Here is a 17,864-nt window from a genome sequence, read left to right as displayed (position 1 = left end):
TTTAATAACTTTATTTTATTTATTTTTCTTCCTTCCTTCCTCCCTCCCTTCCTTCCTTCCTTCCTTCCTTCCTTCCTTCCTTCCTTTCTTCCTTTCTTCCTTTCTTTCTTTCTTTCCTTCCTTTCTTTCTTTTTTCTTTTCTCCCTTTTCTTCTGAGCCTTGTGGCTGACAGGGTCTTGGTGCTCCGGCTGGGTGTCAGGTCTGAGCCTCTGAGGTGGGAGAACTGAGTTCAGAACATTGGACCACCAGAGACCTCCTGGCCCCACGTAATATCAAATGGCGAAAGCTCTCCCAGAGATCTACATCTCAATGCTAAGACCCAGCTCCACTCAACAACCAGCAAGCTACAGTGCTGGACATCCTATGCCAAACAAGTAGCAAGAAAGGAACACAACCCCACCCATTAGCAGAGAGGCTGCCTAAAATCATAATAAGTTCACAGACACCCCAAAGCACACCACCAGACACGGTGCTGCCCACCAGAAAGACAAGATCCAGCCTCATCCACCAGAACACTAGTCCACCAGGCCCTAGTCCCCTCCACCAGGAAGCCTACCCAACCCACTGAATAAACCTTACCCACTGGAAGCAGATGCCAAAAACAACGGGAACCACAAACCTGCAGCCTGTGAAAAGGAGACCCCAAATGCAGTAAGTTAAGCAAAATGAGAAGACAGAGAAATACACAACAGATGAAGGAGCAAGGTAAAAACCGACCAGACTAAATAAATGAAGAGGAAATAGGCAGTCTACCTGAAAAAGAATTCAGAGTACTGATAGTAAAGATGATCCAAAATCTTGGAAATAGAATGGAGAAAATACAAGAAACGTTTAACAAGGACCTAGAAGAAATAAAGAGCAAACAGACATTGATGAACAACATGATAAGTGAAATTAAAAATTCTCTAGACGGAATCAATAGCAGAATAACTGAGGCAGAAGAACAGATAAGTGACCTGGAAGATAAAATAGTGGAAATAACTACCACAGAGCAGAATAAAGAAAAAAGAATGAAAAGAATTGAGGACAGTCTCAGAGACCTCTGGGACAACATTAAACACACCAACATTCGAATTATAGAGTTCTCAGAAGAAGAGAAAAAGAAAGGGTCTGAGAAAATACTTGAAGAGATTATAGTTGAAAACTTCCCTAATATGGGAAAGGAAATAGTCAATCAAGTCCAGGAAGTGCAGAGAGTCCCATACAGGATAAATCCAAGGAGAAACACGCCAGGACACATATTAATCACACTATCAAAAATTAAATACAAAGAAAAAATATTAAAAGCAGCAAGGGAAAAGCAACAAATGACATACAAGGGAATCCCCATAAGGTTAACAGCTGATTTCTCAGCAGAAACTCTGCAAGCCAGAAGGGTGTGGCAGGACATGTTTAAAGTGATGAAAGGGAAGAACCTACAACCAAGGTTGCTCTACCCAACAAGGACCTCATTCAGATTCGATGGAGAAATTAAAACCTTTACACACAAGCAAAAGCTAAGAAAATTCAGCACCATGAAACCAGCTTTACGACAAATGCTAAAGGAACTTCTCTAGTCAGGAAACACAGGAGAAGGAAAAGACCTACAATAACAAACCCAAAACAATTAAGAAAATGGTAATAGGACCATACATGTCGATAATTACCTTAAATGTAAATGGATTAAAAGCTCCCACCAAAAGACATAGACTGGCTGACTGGATACAAAAACAAGACCCATATATATGCTTCCTACAAGAGACCCACTTCAGACCTAGGGACACATACAGACTGAAAGTGAGGGGATGGAAAAAGATATTCCATGCAAATGGAAATCAAAAGAAAGCTGGAGTAGCAATTCTCATATCAGACAAAAAATAGACTTTAAAACAAAGACTATTACAAGAGACAAAGAAGGACACTACATAATGATCAAGGGATCAATCCAAGAAGAAGATATAACAATTGTAAATATTTATGCACCCAACATAGGAGTACCTCAATACATAAGGCAAGTGCTAACAGCCATAAAAGGGGAAATCAACAGTAACACAATAATAGTAGGGGACGTTAACACCCCACTTTCACCAGTGGACAGATCATTGGTGAAAGTGATCAATGAAGGAAACACAAGCTTTAAATGATACCTTAAACAAGATGGACCTAATTGATATTTATAGGACATTCCATCCAAAAACAACAGAATATACTTTCTTCTCAAGTGCTCATGGAACATTCCCCAGGATAAATCATATCTTGGGTTGCAAATCAAGCCTTGGTAAATTTAAGAAAATTGAAATCGTATCAGGTATCTTTTCTGACCACAACGCTATGAGACTAGATATCAATTATAGGAAACAATCTGTAAAAAAATACAAACACATGGAGGCTAAACAATACACTACTAAATAACCAAGAGATCACTGAAGAAATCAAAGAGGAAATCAAAAAATACCTAGAAACAAATGACAGTGAAAACACAAGGGCCCAAAACCTATGGGATGCAGCAAAAGCAATTCTAAGAGGGAAGTTTACAGCAATACAGTCCTACCTCAGGAAACAAGAAACGTCTCAAATAAACAACCTAACCTTAAACCTAGAGCAATTAGAGAAAGAAGAATAAAAATACCCCAAAGTTAGCAGAAGGAAAGAAATCATAATGATCAGATCAGAAATAAATGAAAAATAAATGAGGGAAACGACAGCAAAGATCAGTAAAACTAAAAGCTGGTTTTTTGAGAAGATAAACAAAATTGATAAACCATTAGCTAGACTCATCAAGAAAAAAAAGGGAGAAGACTCAAATCAATAGAATTAGAAATGAAAAAGGAAAAGTAACAACTGACACTGCCGAAATACAAAGGATCATGAGAGATTACTACAAGCAAGTATATGCCAATAAAATGGAATAAATGGACACATTCTTAGAAAAGCCAACCTTCCGAGACTGAACCAGGAAGAAATAGAAAATATAAACAGACCAATCACAAGCACTAAAATTGAAACTGTGATTTAAAATCTTCCAAAAACAAAAGCCCAGGAACAGATGGCTTCACAGGCAAATTCTGTCAACCATTTAGAGAATAGCTAACACCTATCCTTCTCAAACTCTTCCAAAGCATAGCAGAGGGAGGAACACTCCCCAACTCTTTCTATGAGGCTACCGTCACCCTGATACCAAAACCAGACAAAGATGTCACAAAAAAGAAAACTATGGGCCAATATCACTGATGAACATAGATGCAAAAATCCTCAACAAAATACTAACAAACAGAATCCAACAGCACATTAAAAGGATTATACACCACGATCAAGTGGGGTTTATCCCAGGAATGCAAGGATTCTTCAATATATGCAAATCAATCAACGTGATACACCATATTTACAAATTGAAGGAGAAAAACCATATGATCATCTCAATAGATGCAGAAAAAGCTTTTGAAAATATTCAACACCCATTTTTGATAAAAACCCTCCAGAAAATAGGCATAGAGGGAACTTATATCAACATAATAAAGGCCATATATGACAAACCCACAGCCAACATCATTCTCAATGGTGGAAAACTGAAACCATTTCCACTAAGATCAGGAACAAGACAAGGTTGCCCACTCTCACCACTGTTCAACATAGATTTGGAAGTTTTACCCACAGCAATCCGAGAAGAAAAAGAAATAAAAGGAATCCAAATTTGAAAAGAAGAAGTAAAACTGTCACTGTTTGCAGATGATATACTATACATAGAGAATCCTAAACATGCTACCAGAAAACTACTAGAGCTAATCAATGAATTTGGTAAAGTAGCAGGATAGAAAATTAATGCACAGAAATCTCTTGCATTCCTATACACTAATGATGAAAAATTAGAAAGAGAAATTAAGGAAACACTCCCATTTACCATTGCAACGAAAAGAATAAAATACTTAGGAATAAACCTACCTAAGGAGACAAAAGACCTGTATGCAGAAAACTTTAAGACACTGATGAAAGAAAGTAAAGATGATACAAACAGATGGAGAGATATACACAAACAGATGGAGAGATATACCATGTTCTTGGATTGGAAAAATCAACATTGTGAAAATGCCTAAACTACCCAAAGCAATCTACAGATTCAATGCAATCCCTATCAAACTACCAATGGCATTTTTCACAGGACTAGAACAAAAAATTTCACAATTTGTATGGAAACACAAAAGACCCCAAATAGCCAAAGCAATCTTGAGAAAGAAAAATGGAGCTGGAGGATCAGGTTCCCTGACTTCAGACTATACTACAAAGCTGCAGTGATCAAGACAGTATGGTACTGGCACAAAAACAGAAATACAGATCAACGGTACAGGATAGAAAGCCCAGAGCTAAACCCACGCACATATGGTCACCTTATCTTTGATCAAGGAGGCAAGGATATACAATGGAGAAAATGCAGCTTCTTCAATAAGTGCTGCTGAAGAAACTGAACAGCTACATGTAAAAGAATGAAATCAGAACACTCCCTAACACCATACACAAAAAAAACTCAAAATGGATTAAAGACCTAAATGTAAGACTAGACACTATAAAACTCTTAGAGGAAAACATAGGCAGAACACTCTATGACATAAATCACAGCAAGATCCTTTTTGACCCACTCCTAGAGAAATGGAAATAAAAACAAAAATAAACAAATGGGACCTAATAAAACTTAAAAGCTTTTGCACAGCAAAGGAAACCATAAACAAGATGAAAAGACAGCCCTCAGAATCAGAGAAAATTTGCAAATGAAGTAACTGACAAAGGATTAATCTCCAAAATATATAAGCAGCTCATGCAGCTCAATATCAAAAAAACAACCCAATCCAAAAATGGGCAGAAGTCCTAAATAGACATTTCTCCAAAGAAGATATACAGATTACCAACTAACACATGAAAGGATGCTCAACGTCACTAATCATTAGAGAAATGCAAATCAAAACTACAATGAGGTATCAACCTCACACTGGTCAGAATGCCCATCATCAAAAAATCTACAAACAATAAATGGTGGAGAGGGTGTGGAGAAAAGGAAACCCTCCTACACTGTTGGTGCGAATGTAAATTGATACAGCCACTATGGAGAACAGTATGGAGGGTCCTTAAAAAACTAAAAAAAGAACTACCATACAATCCAGCAATCCCACTACTAGGCATATACCCTGAGAAAACCATAATTCAAAAAGAGTCATATACCAGAATGTTTATTTCAGGTCTGTTTACAATAGCCAGGACATGGAAGCAATCTAAGTGTCCATCAACAGATGAATGGATAAAGAAGATGTGGCACACATCTACAATGGAATATTACTCAGCTGTAAAAAGAAATGAAATTGAGTTATTTGTAGTGAGGTGGATGGACCTAGAGACTGTGATACAGAGTGAAGTAAGTCAGAAAGAAAAATACTGTATGCTAACACATATGTATGGAATCTAAAAAAAAAAAAGGTTCTGAATTACGTAGGGGCAGGAGAGGAATAAAGACGCTGATGTAGAGAATGGACTTGATGACACGGGCAGGGGGAAGGGTAAGCTGGGACGAAGTGAGAGAGTGGCATGGACATATATACACTACCAAATGTAAAATAGATAGCTAGTGGGAAGCAGCCACATAGCACAGGGAGATCAGCTTGGTGCTTTATAACCACCTAGAGGGGTGGGATAGGGAGGGTGGGAGGCAGGCTCAGGAGAAAGGGGATATGGGGATTTATGTATGCATATGGCTGATTCACTTTGTTGTGCCACAGAGGCTAGCACAGTATTGTAAAACAGTTATACTCCAATAAAGATATATTTTAAAAAAATGTTGTCCCAGAGATATTTTAGACTGTCCTCATTTCTTTTTTCTTTATTTTGTTCTGTGGCAGTGATTTCTGCCATTCTGTTTTCCAGCTCACTTATCTGTTCTTATGCCTCAGTTACTCTGCTATTGACTCCTTCTAGTGTATTTTTGTTTCAGTTGTTGTTCATCTCTCTTTGTTTGTTCTTTAGTTCTTCCAGGTCTTTGTTAAACATTTCTTGTATTTTCTGCATCTGTGCCTCCATTCTTTTTCTGAGATCTTGGCTCATCTTTACTATCATTACTCTGAATTCGTTTTTGGGTAGATTGCCCATCTCCACTTCACTTTGTTGTTCTTGTTCCTTCATCTGGGGTTTTATCTTCTTTCTTCATCTGGGACATGTTCCTCTGCTGTCTCATTTTATCTTTCTCTCTGTGATTGTGGTTTCCATTCCACAAGCTGCAGGGTGTAGTTCTTCTTGCCTCTGCTCTCTGTCCCGTGGTGGTTGAGGCTGTCTAAGGGGCTTGTGCAGACCTCCTGGTGGGAGGGCCTGGTTCCTGCCTGCTGGTAGGTGGAGCTGGGTCTTGTCCCTCTGGTGGGCAGGGCCATGTCAAGGTGTGTGTTTACCCACAGCTCAGTGCTCAGGAAGACTTTAAGCAGCCTGTCTGCTGATGGGTGGGGCTGTGTTCCTGCCCTGTTGATTGTTTGGCCTGGGGCATCCCAGCACTGGAGCCTACAGGCTGTTGGGTGGGGCCGAAGACTAGAGTGTTTCAAAAAAATTAATGATGACAAATGGTAGAATTTAGCATTTGTAGAAGTGAAATATATAAGAAGAATAGTACAAAAGATGAGTAGTGTAAATGGAATTATGCTATTGTGCATGATATGGTATAATTTTATTTCAAGATATACTGCAGTATGTTAAGGATGCATATTTTAACCCCTAGAGCAACCATGAGTAATAATACAAAAATGTATTAGAAAAGAAGAAAGCAGTCCTTCCTGTGTCTATTTGTTGGAGAGAAGTTACCTATAAATTTTTCACCTCTGAAAATTGAGTATCTTTTTCTCTTTTTGCGTGTGTGTATTTTTTTTTGTTTTTTTTTTTTTGTTTTTTGTATTTAAAAAAATTAACTCTGATGTGTCTGTATTTGGATTTTTCTGTTTATCCTATTGGGATTTGTTGGTCTGCTTAAACTAGATTGTTGCTGTTCATCAGTTCTGAAAAGTTCTAAGCCATTATCTCTTCAGTACTGTCTCTCTGTCCCATTTTCTTGATCCTTTATTTTCTTTCCTGGAACTTTAACATATGTTAGATGTTCTTACACTATTGCACTGTTGTCCATGTCTTTTAACTTTTTTTCCATATTTTCCATCACTCTGTCTCTCTTTGCATTCTGAATAATTCCTTTGATCTGTATTCCAGTTCACGAATTCTCATATGTTGCAGTGAATCTGTGGTTGAGTCCATATACTGAGTGTTTTTATTCAATTATTTTAGTTTTCATTTCTACAAGTTCTATTTAGTTTTTTGTTCAAACTTGCTAAATGACTTCTAAAGTTTCCTGGTCCTGGGCTGTATTTTCAGCTTGTCTTTTATTCCTTTAAATAAAGTAAGCATAGTTCTTTAAAATTCCAATACTTCAAGCTTTTATGGTCTATTTTTGCTGATCTCAGTCGTGGTGCTTTGTTTCCTTGCTGTCTTAATTATTGTTGACTTTGGTATGCTCATTTTCCTTGGAAAATTATTTGTGGACCTTTTTTGAGGTCTAGGGTGAAAGTAGCACTTCTAAGGAATACTCGTGTTTGCTTCTAAGGCATACCAAATATTTAAAGAAGAATTAATAGCAGTCTTTCTCAAATTCTTCCAAAAAATACAAGAGAAGGGAGCACATCCAAACTCATGTTACAAGGCCAGCATTACTGTGATACCAAAACCAGACAAGGACACTACAAGAAAATTACAGGCTAATATCCCTGATGAACATGGATGCAAAAATCCTCAACAAATGATTCACAGACCAAATTCAGCAATACATTAAAAGAATCATACATGTTACATTAATATGATTAAGTAGGATTTTTTCCAGGGATGCAGAGGTAGTTCAACATCTGCAAATCAGTCTATATTATATACCACATTAATAAAAAGAAGGATAAAAATTACATGATTATCTCAATAGATGCAGTCAGAATTCAACATCCATTCACGACAAAAACTCTCAAAAAAGTGGGTAAAAAGGGAATGTACCTCAACATAATGAAGGCCATATATGAAAAACCCACAGCTAATATTATGCTCAATGGTGAAAAACTGAAAGCTTTTCCTCTAAGATTAGGAACAAAACAAAGATGCCCACTCTTGCCACTTTATTCAACATGATAATGGAAGTCCTAGCTGGAGCAGTTAGGAAGGAAAAATAAAAGGCATCCAAATTAGAAAGGAAGAAGAAAAACTGTCTCTATTTGCAGATGACATGATCTTATATATAGAAAAATCTAGACTCCACACACACAAAAAACCTGTTAGAACTAATAAATTCAGTAAAATTGTAGGATACAAAATCAATATGCAAAACCAGTTGCATTTCTATACACTAATAACAGACTGTCAGAAAGAAAAATTAAGTCTCATTTACAATTGCATCAAAAAGGATAAAATACCTAGGGAGAAATTTAATCAAGGGGGTGAAAGACCTGTACACTGAAAACTATAAGACATTGATAAAAGAATTTGAAGAAGACACAAATTGATAGGTATTCCATGCTTATGGATTGGAAGAGTTAATGCTGTTTAAATGTTCATACTACCTAAAGCAATGCAATCTCTATCAAAATTCCAATGGCAATTTTTACAGAAATAGGAAAACAATCCTAAATTTTGTTGTAACCACAAAAGACCCCAAGTAACCAAAGCAATCTTGAGAAAGATTAAAGCTAGAGGCATCACACTTCCTGATTTCAAACTATATTACAAAACTATAGTAATCAAATGCTATTGGCATAAAAAGAGAACGTAGCTCAAAGGAACAGAATAGAGAGCCCAGAAATAAACCCACATATATATGGTCAATTAATTTATGATAAAGGAGCCAAGAATATACAATGGGGAAAGGGCAGTTTCTTCAGTTAATGGTGTTGGGGAAACTGGACAGCCACAGGCAAAAGAATGAAACTGGACCACTATCTTATACCATACATAAAAAGAAACTGAAAATAGATTAAAAAGTTGAACATAAGACCTGAAACCATAAAATTCCTTGAAGAAAACATAGGAGGTAATTCCTTGACATTGGTCTTAGCAATGATTTTTTTGGATTTGACCCCAAAAGCAAAGGCGGCAAAAGCAAAAATAAACAAGTGGGACTACATTAAACTAAAAAGCTTTTGTACGGCTGAGGAAACCATCAGCAAAATGAAAATGCAACCTACAGAATGCAGTAAAATATTTGCAAATCATATATCTGATAAGAGATTAATGTCCAAAATATATAAAGTACTACAACTCAGTAGAAAAAAAAAACCCAAACAATCCAATTAAAAAATGGGTAGAGGATCTGAATAGACATTCTTCCAAAGAAAACATACAAATGGCTAACAGGTCCATGAAAAGATACTCAACATCAGTAATCATCAGAGAAATGCAAATCAAAACCACAGTGAGATATCACCCCACACCTGGTAAAATGTTGGTGAGGATGTGGAGAAGAGGGAACACTTGTGCACTGTTGGTAGGAATGTAAATTGTTGCAGCCACTGTGGAAAAAAATATGGAGGTTCCTCAAAAAATTAAAACTAGAACTACCAGATGATCTAGCAATTCCTCCTCTGGGTATTTATCCAAAGAAAATGAAATCACGGTCTCAAAAAGGTATCTGCACCCTCAAGTTCTTCGCAGCATTTACAGTAGCCAAGACGTGGAAGCAACCTAAGTGTCCATCCACAGTGAATGGATTAGAAAAAGGTGGTATATATACACAATGAAATCTTATTCAGCTGTAAAAAAGAAAAAACCCTGCCATTTGCATCAACGTGGTTGGATTTGGGCATTATGCTAAGTGAAACAAGTCAGAGAAAGACAAATATGGTATGATCATTTATATGTACAATCTAAAAAAATAAAATGAGGGAATTCCCTAGTGGTCCAGGGGTTAGGACTCCGTGCTTTCACTGCTGAGGATACGGGTTCAATCCCTGGTCAGGGAAGTAAGATCCTGCAAGCTGTGTGGTGCAGCCAAAAAAAAAAAAAAAAAAGAAGGAAAAAAAAAATGAACTCATAGTTAAAGAGAACAAATAGATTGGTGGTTGCCAGAGGTGGGGTTTGGGGGTGGGTGAAATGGATGAAGGTGGTCAAAATGTGCAGACTTCCAGTTATAAATAGATAAATAAGTCCTTGAGATCTAATGTACAGCATGGTGACTGTAGTTAACAATAATGTATTATATATTTGAAAGTTTCTAAGAGAGTAGATCTTAAAAGATCTCATCACAAGAAAATAATTGTAACTGTGTGATGATGGATATTACCTAAACTTACAGTGATAATCATTTTATAATTTATACAAATATCAAATCATTATGTTGTACAGCTAAAAGTAATACAATGTGATATGTCAATACTATCTCAATTTAAAAAATTTTTTTAAAGGCACCTAGAATATTAGGGTGGGGAGGCATGAGATTTATTTCAAATTAGCAAAAGAGTATACGAACTTTAAAGGTCTTATAATAATGGTATTGTGTTACAAAGCTCAAGGTTGGAAGAGAGTTTCAAGCTGAGACAATGATATACACTTTATCAAAAAGTAAAAGAAAAAAGACAGAAAAGGATGTTGGATGTCTTTTGGTATTAAATGTTTGGATTACCTAGATTATTTGGGTTGGATGTTGGTTACTGGACTACCTTTGATAATGTAGTTTCAGTAGAGTATTTAGGGTAAACTTTTGAGTAAAGAAGAGAGTGTATAGGCAATGGGTGTTTCCAAAAAATGGGTGTTTCAAAAAGTGTATTTTATGGATGTATTTGTTCAGAAATTATGTCTGAAACTCAGACTGAAAATTTAATGCTTCTTTTCATATGTATTTTGTATCAAGGTTCCTCGACGTCAAGATGATGAGAAGAATAATATTTACTTAGAACTAATGCAACATGACAGTACAAAATATCTTCTCTTATTAGGGAGTGTTCAGGTACATCTTTATGAAATAATTCAGGTATGTATCAAAATTTTTTTCACCTTGGTATCACATTGTCCAGTTGGTGTTTGTTGTTAAGATTTATCTGTACCCGATGGACTCCTTTTGCTTATTATCTGTGTTACGTGCTTAGTAAACTCATGTGCTTAGTAAACAATATCTTCCTCTGGCTCAAAAAAAAAGTTAGTTTGTAACAGCATAATTTTTTTTTTTAATTTTTATTGCAGTATAATTGCCTTACAATATTGTGTTAGTTTCTACTGTACAGCAAAGTGAATCAGCAATACGTATACATATATCCCTTCTTTTTTGTACTTCCCTCCCATTTAGGTCACCACAGAGCACTGAGTAGAGCTCCCTGTGCTATACAGTAGGCTCTCACCAGTTATCTATTTTATACATAGTATCAATAGTGTATGTATGTCAGTCCCAATCTCCCAACCCATCCCATACCCCACCCGTTTTCCCCTTGGTATCCGTACGTTTGTTCTCTATGTTTTTAAAAATTTATTTTCTGGAAGGGTATTGATACAACCTAAAAGACTAAGCATGCTTGTATGTTTGTTTTATTTTGTTTTCTAAGATGTTTCTAAACAAGACCCAAACCACAAACTCTCTTAATTGTCAGCACCAGTTTCACTTCAGTTCTTTTATCTTTAGCTGGGCTGCTTACAGTCTCCCCTGTGCATGTGTCATTTAGGAGTCAGCCAAAGTTTTAGGCAGAGTTTATACACACATTCTGTGGTTCCTTCTCTCTCACTGTCTACTGCCGCCTGCCCTTTCCTCCAAGAAAAGATAATGATTCTTCTGAACTTGGTATTTAATATTCTCTTGCTCTTTTCATAGTTTTACTACTTAATGTAAGTTACAAAAAATAGTATCTTTTGTGTTTCTAAACATACTATGTTTCTAAGATTAATACACTTAATTTCATTAGCCTAGTACTCATTTTTTCACTGCTATATACGTTCCATGTGAGAATATTCCCCAGTTTATTTATCTATAATTTTTTAATGGATATTTTGATTGTTTTCAGTTTTTTACTATTGTGCACATTGCTGCAGTGAATTTTTTTGAACATATCTTCCAGTGCGTATCTGCAGAAAGTACATTATGATGAATTGCCCTCTATGAGTCTCTATGATGAATTGCTACATCATAGGTAAAGAGACCATGTTATTTATTGATCAGAGTTATCAGAGAAAGAAATTTTGGTTATTTATGGATTTCCCCCCAAAGCCTTATGATTTTAGCTGTGGTATGCTGCCTCTGTGTATTATCTGTCAGAATTCTTCTACAGGCACTTCTACCTTAATTAAATATTACATCATTTTCCTTATTAGAATTTCTCAGTTACCCCCTTTTGGTCAAAACTCAGATCCCAGAAGTACAAAGTTTACCATGAGGACTTTGGTCTTTTTTTTTTTTTTTTTTTTTTTTGATGCACTTTTATTGGCTTGATGTTGGCTTGGGCTGATAGTTTTATAATAATATTTAAGCATCTGGACATCAGACAATAGAGGAAGATAAGAACTATGAGACAAATGTTTTGCATTTAGTTTGTATCCAGCCCTATTCAAACTAGGCCTAATGGGAGAATAAGTCCCATGGATGAGTTTGGCCCACCTTAAATAGCCAAGTGACCTTTTTTTAAACTTTTATTTTGAGATAATTATAGATTCACATGCAGCTGAAAGAAATAATACAGCCTGATCCTATGTACTCATTTTCCCCCTGATGGTAACATCTTTCAAAACTATGGTAAGTATCACAACCAAAATACAGAACGTTTCCATCTATACAAGGATCCTTTATGTTGCCCTTTTATAGCTACACCCACTTCCTTCCTGCCCTTACCCTTCCTTAACAGTTAGTTACCACCAGTCTGTTCTTCATTTCTGTAATTTTCTCAGTTCAAGGATGTTATATAAATGGAATCATACATTATGTAACCTTTTAGGATGGGCGTGTTTTCACTTAGCATGATTCTCTGGAGAATCATACAGGTTACTGCATGTATCCATAGTTCATTCCTTTGTGTTGTTGAGTAGTACTTCATGGTGTGAATGTACCACAATTCGTTTAAATATTCGCCCATTGGAGGACATCTGGGCTGTTTCCAGTTTTTGGTTGTTATGAATAAGTTACTGTATTCACAGGTTTTTGCATGAACATAGTGTTTGCTTCTCAGATAAATTTCTGGGTTATAATGTAGTTTGTGTGTACCGTTTTTAAAGAAACTGCCAAACTGTTTTCCATAGTGGCTGTGCCATTGTACATTCCCACCAGAAATGTATGAAGGATCCAGTTTCTCATCATCCAGCATCCTCATCAGCATTTGGTAGTGTCACTATTCTTTATTTTAGCCATTCTGATGGCTGTGTAGTGTTATTGTGGTATTAATTTGCAGTTCCCTAACAGCTAATAATGTTGAACATCTTTTTAGGAGGGCCTTTTTTTTCTTCTGGTTTTATTGAGATGTAATTTACATGCAGCACTGTACAAGTTTAAGGTGTTCAGCATAATGATTTGGCTTACATACCTGACGAAATGATTACCACAGTAAGTTTAATGAATATCCATCATCTCATATAGACAAAACACTAAAGAAATAGAGAAAAAAAATTTTTATGATGAGCAGAACTCTTAGGATTTACTCCCTTAATAACTTTCATGTATAACATGGCATGGTGTTGATTGTTTTTATCATGTTGTACACTACATCTCTAGTACTTATTTATCTTGTAACTACAAGTTTGTACCCTTTGACTGCCTTCATAAATTAAAAGGCCTTTTACAATTTATGATGCTAGTCAACAAATTTACGCTTGTCTCTTTGGTCTCTAAAGCTTGAGCTGTGTCATTTGCTATTTGGGTCACATGCAGGGATAGATTATAGACCACTTGGTTATAGAACTACTAGCCATGGTAGAAATCCTCATGCAGATTGGTAAAATCTAGTGCTTGGTTGAGTTGGAAAGACCTGATGATAAGACCCAAACTACAGATCATGTTTGGAAGCATGGCAGGGCTGTCTGATTGTACAACAATTATCTCACTTGTATACTTGGAAAGTACACGTGTATTGTTTATGATTACCAATTGGTATCAATTGCTTTCTGAATATAATTGGCCTGATTTTGGAGGACAAAGATGCTGAATTGAATTAAACAAATCATATAATAGGTTTTGCATAACTTTATAAAAGAAAAAAAAAAGTAATTGGGGCTTCCTTGGTAGCGCAGTCGTTAAGAATCCACCTGCCAATGCAGGGAACACGGGTTAGAGCCCTGGTCCGGGAAGATCCCACATGCCACAGAGCAGCTAAGCCCGTGTGCCACAACTACTGAGCCCGCGTACCACAACTACTGAAGCCCATGCGCCTAGAGCCCGTGCTCCGCAACAAGAGAAGCCACCGCAATGAGAAGCCCACGCACCGCAATTAAGAGTAGCCCCCACTCACTGCAACTAGAGGAAGCCCACGTGCAGCAACGAAGACCCAATGCAGCCAAAAAAAAAAAAAAAGTAATTGGTCTGTACTTGTATCATTAATCCCTTGTTCCTTCCTATCCCTGATAATTTTGGATTTCTTTGAGGCTCTGGGAGAAACCAGAAACATCAGCTAATTGTTAAGCTCTGGGGTCCAATTAAGGCATATAAGTATATTGGAGTTTATAATATTTCTGTATTGATTATAGAAGGGAATATATTGTTAATTTTGGAATGAATTGCAGTACCATTTGTGTTCATTGGTTTGGCTATATGATCCATACCAGATGAGCCTAAGACTAGGTGATAAATTCAACAATTAGAAAGATTGATAGCTACTATAATTATTTGAGAAAGGCGATAGAAAATTCAAAGGTGTGGAAGATTGTTAGAGTAATGCCCCCTAAAGAATCATGCTTCCCGGTATCTATACCTTTGAGTAGTCTACAGTGCTCCCTACCCCGACTACTGGGTTTAGCCATGTAACTTGCTTTGTGCAGAGCAGAGTCAAATTCAGGACAGGGAACCAAGTAGCTCATTGTCACACATTGAAACTCATCAGTGGAGCTGGGTGAAGGCAAGCCTAAAACTCAGTGGATTTGGATGAGTTAGATGCACATTCAGGATGAACATTTAATTGGCTCCAATGAAGACTCAATTGGGTAGATCTCAGTGGGACCTTCAGAAATAACTCAAAGACATTTACAGTAGTTAAAAGTATGACTAAAAGTTTACTTATATATGAGGGAGATGAATCAGTAGGTTGAATTTTCCATCAGAAGCAGAGACACCATTTTTAAAAGAGAAGACAAAGGCAGTCTTGGAACAGTAAGATATTTCCCCACTCCCCACTTTGGGAAAAAGGAAGCTTTAAAAAGCAAGAAGCTATAAAGAGCATGTTGACAGGATCATTAAGGAAATCAATTTCAATGACTTATGAATTTTCTGAGAAATCTTGTGACTTTATATGAAGAATATATATGATATGCTAATTTTGTGTGATGTCTGTCATTGTACCACCACCTGTTATTTTCCTCATTATAATGCCTCACCAGGAACTGAGAGGACAGGTGTTAAATAGGTTCTTGTGGATTGCTATGTTTTGGGGGTGCAGAGGACACGTAGACCAGGTGCCAATGTTTTCACTAAATGAGAATTAGTGACCAGAATGTCTGAAAGACATGCCAGAGAGCATGAGCCTTAAAAGAGGAAAACTTTATCTGTATAATAAGATAATAAATAATAAGATCTGGAAGCAATAGAAGAGAGTATGGAGGATGCTACCCCACCACCTAACCTTGAGATGTGAGAGCCTTCACTTGAGGAGTCTGTAATGGAAGCAGCGTCCTTAGTGGTGAGGCAGGTCTGAGCTAAAGAAAGCTGGAAATGTTTAGTGGAGCAGTTAAAGATGTAAGGTTGCTTGTCAACCATGGAATGGGGGTTCCATGAGCCACAGTGGAAAATGCTGGAAAGAAAGAGAACCATTGAATGTTGTATTAGATGGGAGGACTCATAGCACAGCAGAGATGATCAGAGATGGTGACCAAGGATACCAAATGTTTCCCTGGTTAAAAAGATCCCAACAGTCCCCAAGAGATGAGAGAAGCACTCAGTTCTGTCATGAGTCAGCCTATCATGTAGATTCATGTTTAACCCCTCAAAAGGAGTGCAGACCTGGCAGTTCCTCTAAGTATAAGCAACAGGAACATTTTTCTTTAAAACATAAATGTAAATATTAACATGTATTTCTGGTACAACCTGGAATTTTTATTTTCTTCCAAACATTCATTATTTTTGTATTTTAGCTATTAAATTTATATGTGCATTAAACATCATTACCTGATTTTTTAAAATTTATGAAATGATTTAGATAATATACAAGGGTCTACATCAGTGATTCTATATTTAAGAATTTTATTTTTGTTACTTTTTCTAGAAAGGGTGCTTTACTGAAGAACTCCGAATGTTGAATAAAAACACAGTAAGAACTTTACTGAAACTTCCAAAGCTTTGTGCACACACTTAACATTTCATGTAACTTTATTCTGATATTGTTTTTATTCTTTTGTTACCCTAGCAGTCACTGTTTGAACTAATGGAAATATATTAAATAGAAAGTATAATATTTGCTCACAATCTTCATCTCCACCGTTTTTTAAAATGCTGCTATCTTACTGCTAAATGGTGAACACAAAAATTAGAAATCATTGGGTAAGAGAGGAAAACGCCTCTGGCTGCTTCTTTGCATAGCCTTAGGATCCTCACGTACTGAATTGAGGAAATATTATTTTCCTCCTTAAGGAGTTTCTAAAGAGTTGTTTACAGTTCTTACTTGAATTCCTTTTTAAGTACTTAAAAATTATTATCTTGATTAATTGATCATCTACTCAGAGAGGCTTCTGCTGCCAATAGCCAGATCGGGGATAGGAAACATAAAAAACAGAATGATGGACATTTGAGGGCATAACCTCTGACACCCTCCTTCATTACGCATATGAGCCAGCTGTGGTTCAGAGAGATGAAATCACTTGTCTAAATCAAAATTTTATCTGAAAATGGAAGTGGAGATGGGAAAAGTGTGAATAAATACTTAAAAATATTATATACATGGATATGAATACATATGTACATATGTATATATGTATCTCTGCATCATTCTATTAACAATTGTAAATTGATATTTTTCATATTTTAATCATGTAATATTCCTTAACTTTAACGTAAGGTTTTTAACATTTCAGGAATGCCATAGATTCTTCTATAGGAGTTACTTGTGTAAATTTTTTTTTTTAAATCAAGAGATTCATGCTTTGGTTTTTCTAACTTATAGATTTGTGAGGTAAAAATATCACTTGTTATCACCTCTCCATTAAAATATCTTTCTGATCAAACCATAAAATTAATTTGGCACATGTTTAGTTTATCTGCAGGGCGGAAGTGGAATTTATGTTCTCCTATGGAAACTTTGGTTATGGATTTTCACATCAGGTTAGTTCCCCTCTTTTAAAAATAATTCTACTGCAGCTCTTCAGTTAAATCATCCTCCTGAGCCTCTATCCTTTCCAGTTTGATAAAATCTTTAAAATATTTTTAAAAGAACACCATTTTTCTCTAGCCTAAAGAAAAATGAAACTTTACCATTGTTTGTTCATACATTTTTAAATAATGAGATTTTATTCAAAATGTCTTCATTATAATACTTTTGTGTGTGTGTACACATACACTTACGTAATTGAAAACAAAATTAAGTATTCAAGAAATGAATGTGGATTTTTATACCTAAAAATAATCATTAAAGTGGAGTCGTTGATGTTATTCAGATATTTTGTACTTTAATCACATATAATCCTTTCTCCCCATGATTATTTCAACATCAACCCTTCTTGATTCATCAAGACAGTAATATGCC

At 36.1% G+C, this 17,864-nt stretch overlaps 1 protein-coding gene across 1 annotated transcript in view; it reads left to right on the top strand.

Moving 5' to 3' along the window:
• Nucleotides 1-17,864, top strand: part of C2CD6 (C2 calcium dependent domain containing 6) — a 103,115-nt gene that overhangs the window by 41,318 nt on the left and 43,933 nt on the right. Inside the window, exons 5-7 of the mRNA XM_036858876.1 lie at nucleotides 10,865-10,984; nucleotides 16,392-16,436; nucleotides 17,375-17,443. Coding sequence (XP_036714771.1) covers nucleotides 10,865-10,984; nucleotides 16,392-16,436; nucleotides 17,375-17,443 — 234 coding nt within the window. The remainder of the gene's footprint in view (nucleotides 1-10,864; nucleotides 10,985-16,391; nucleotides 16,437-17,374; nucleotides 17,444-17,864) is intronic.

This window comes from Balaenoptera musculus, chromosome 7 (assembly GCF_009873245.2).
Source record: "Balaenoptera musculus isolate JJ_BM4_2016_0621 chromosome 7, mBalMus1.pri.v3, whole genome shotgun sequence".
In the NCBI taxonomy this organism is placed as follows: Eukaryota; Metazoa; Chordata; class Mammalia; order Artiodactyla; family Balaenopteridae; genus Balaenoptera; species Balaenoptera musculus.
Note: the sequence above shows the minus strand (reverse complement) of the source record. Positions and strands in the feature narration are given on the sequence as shown.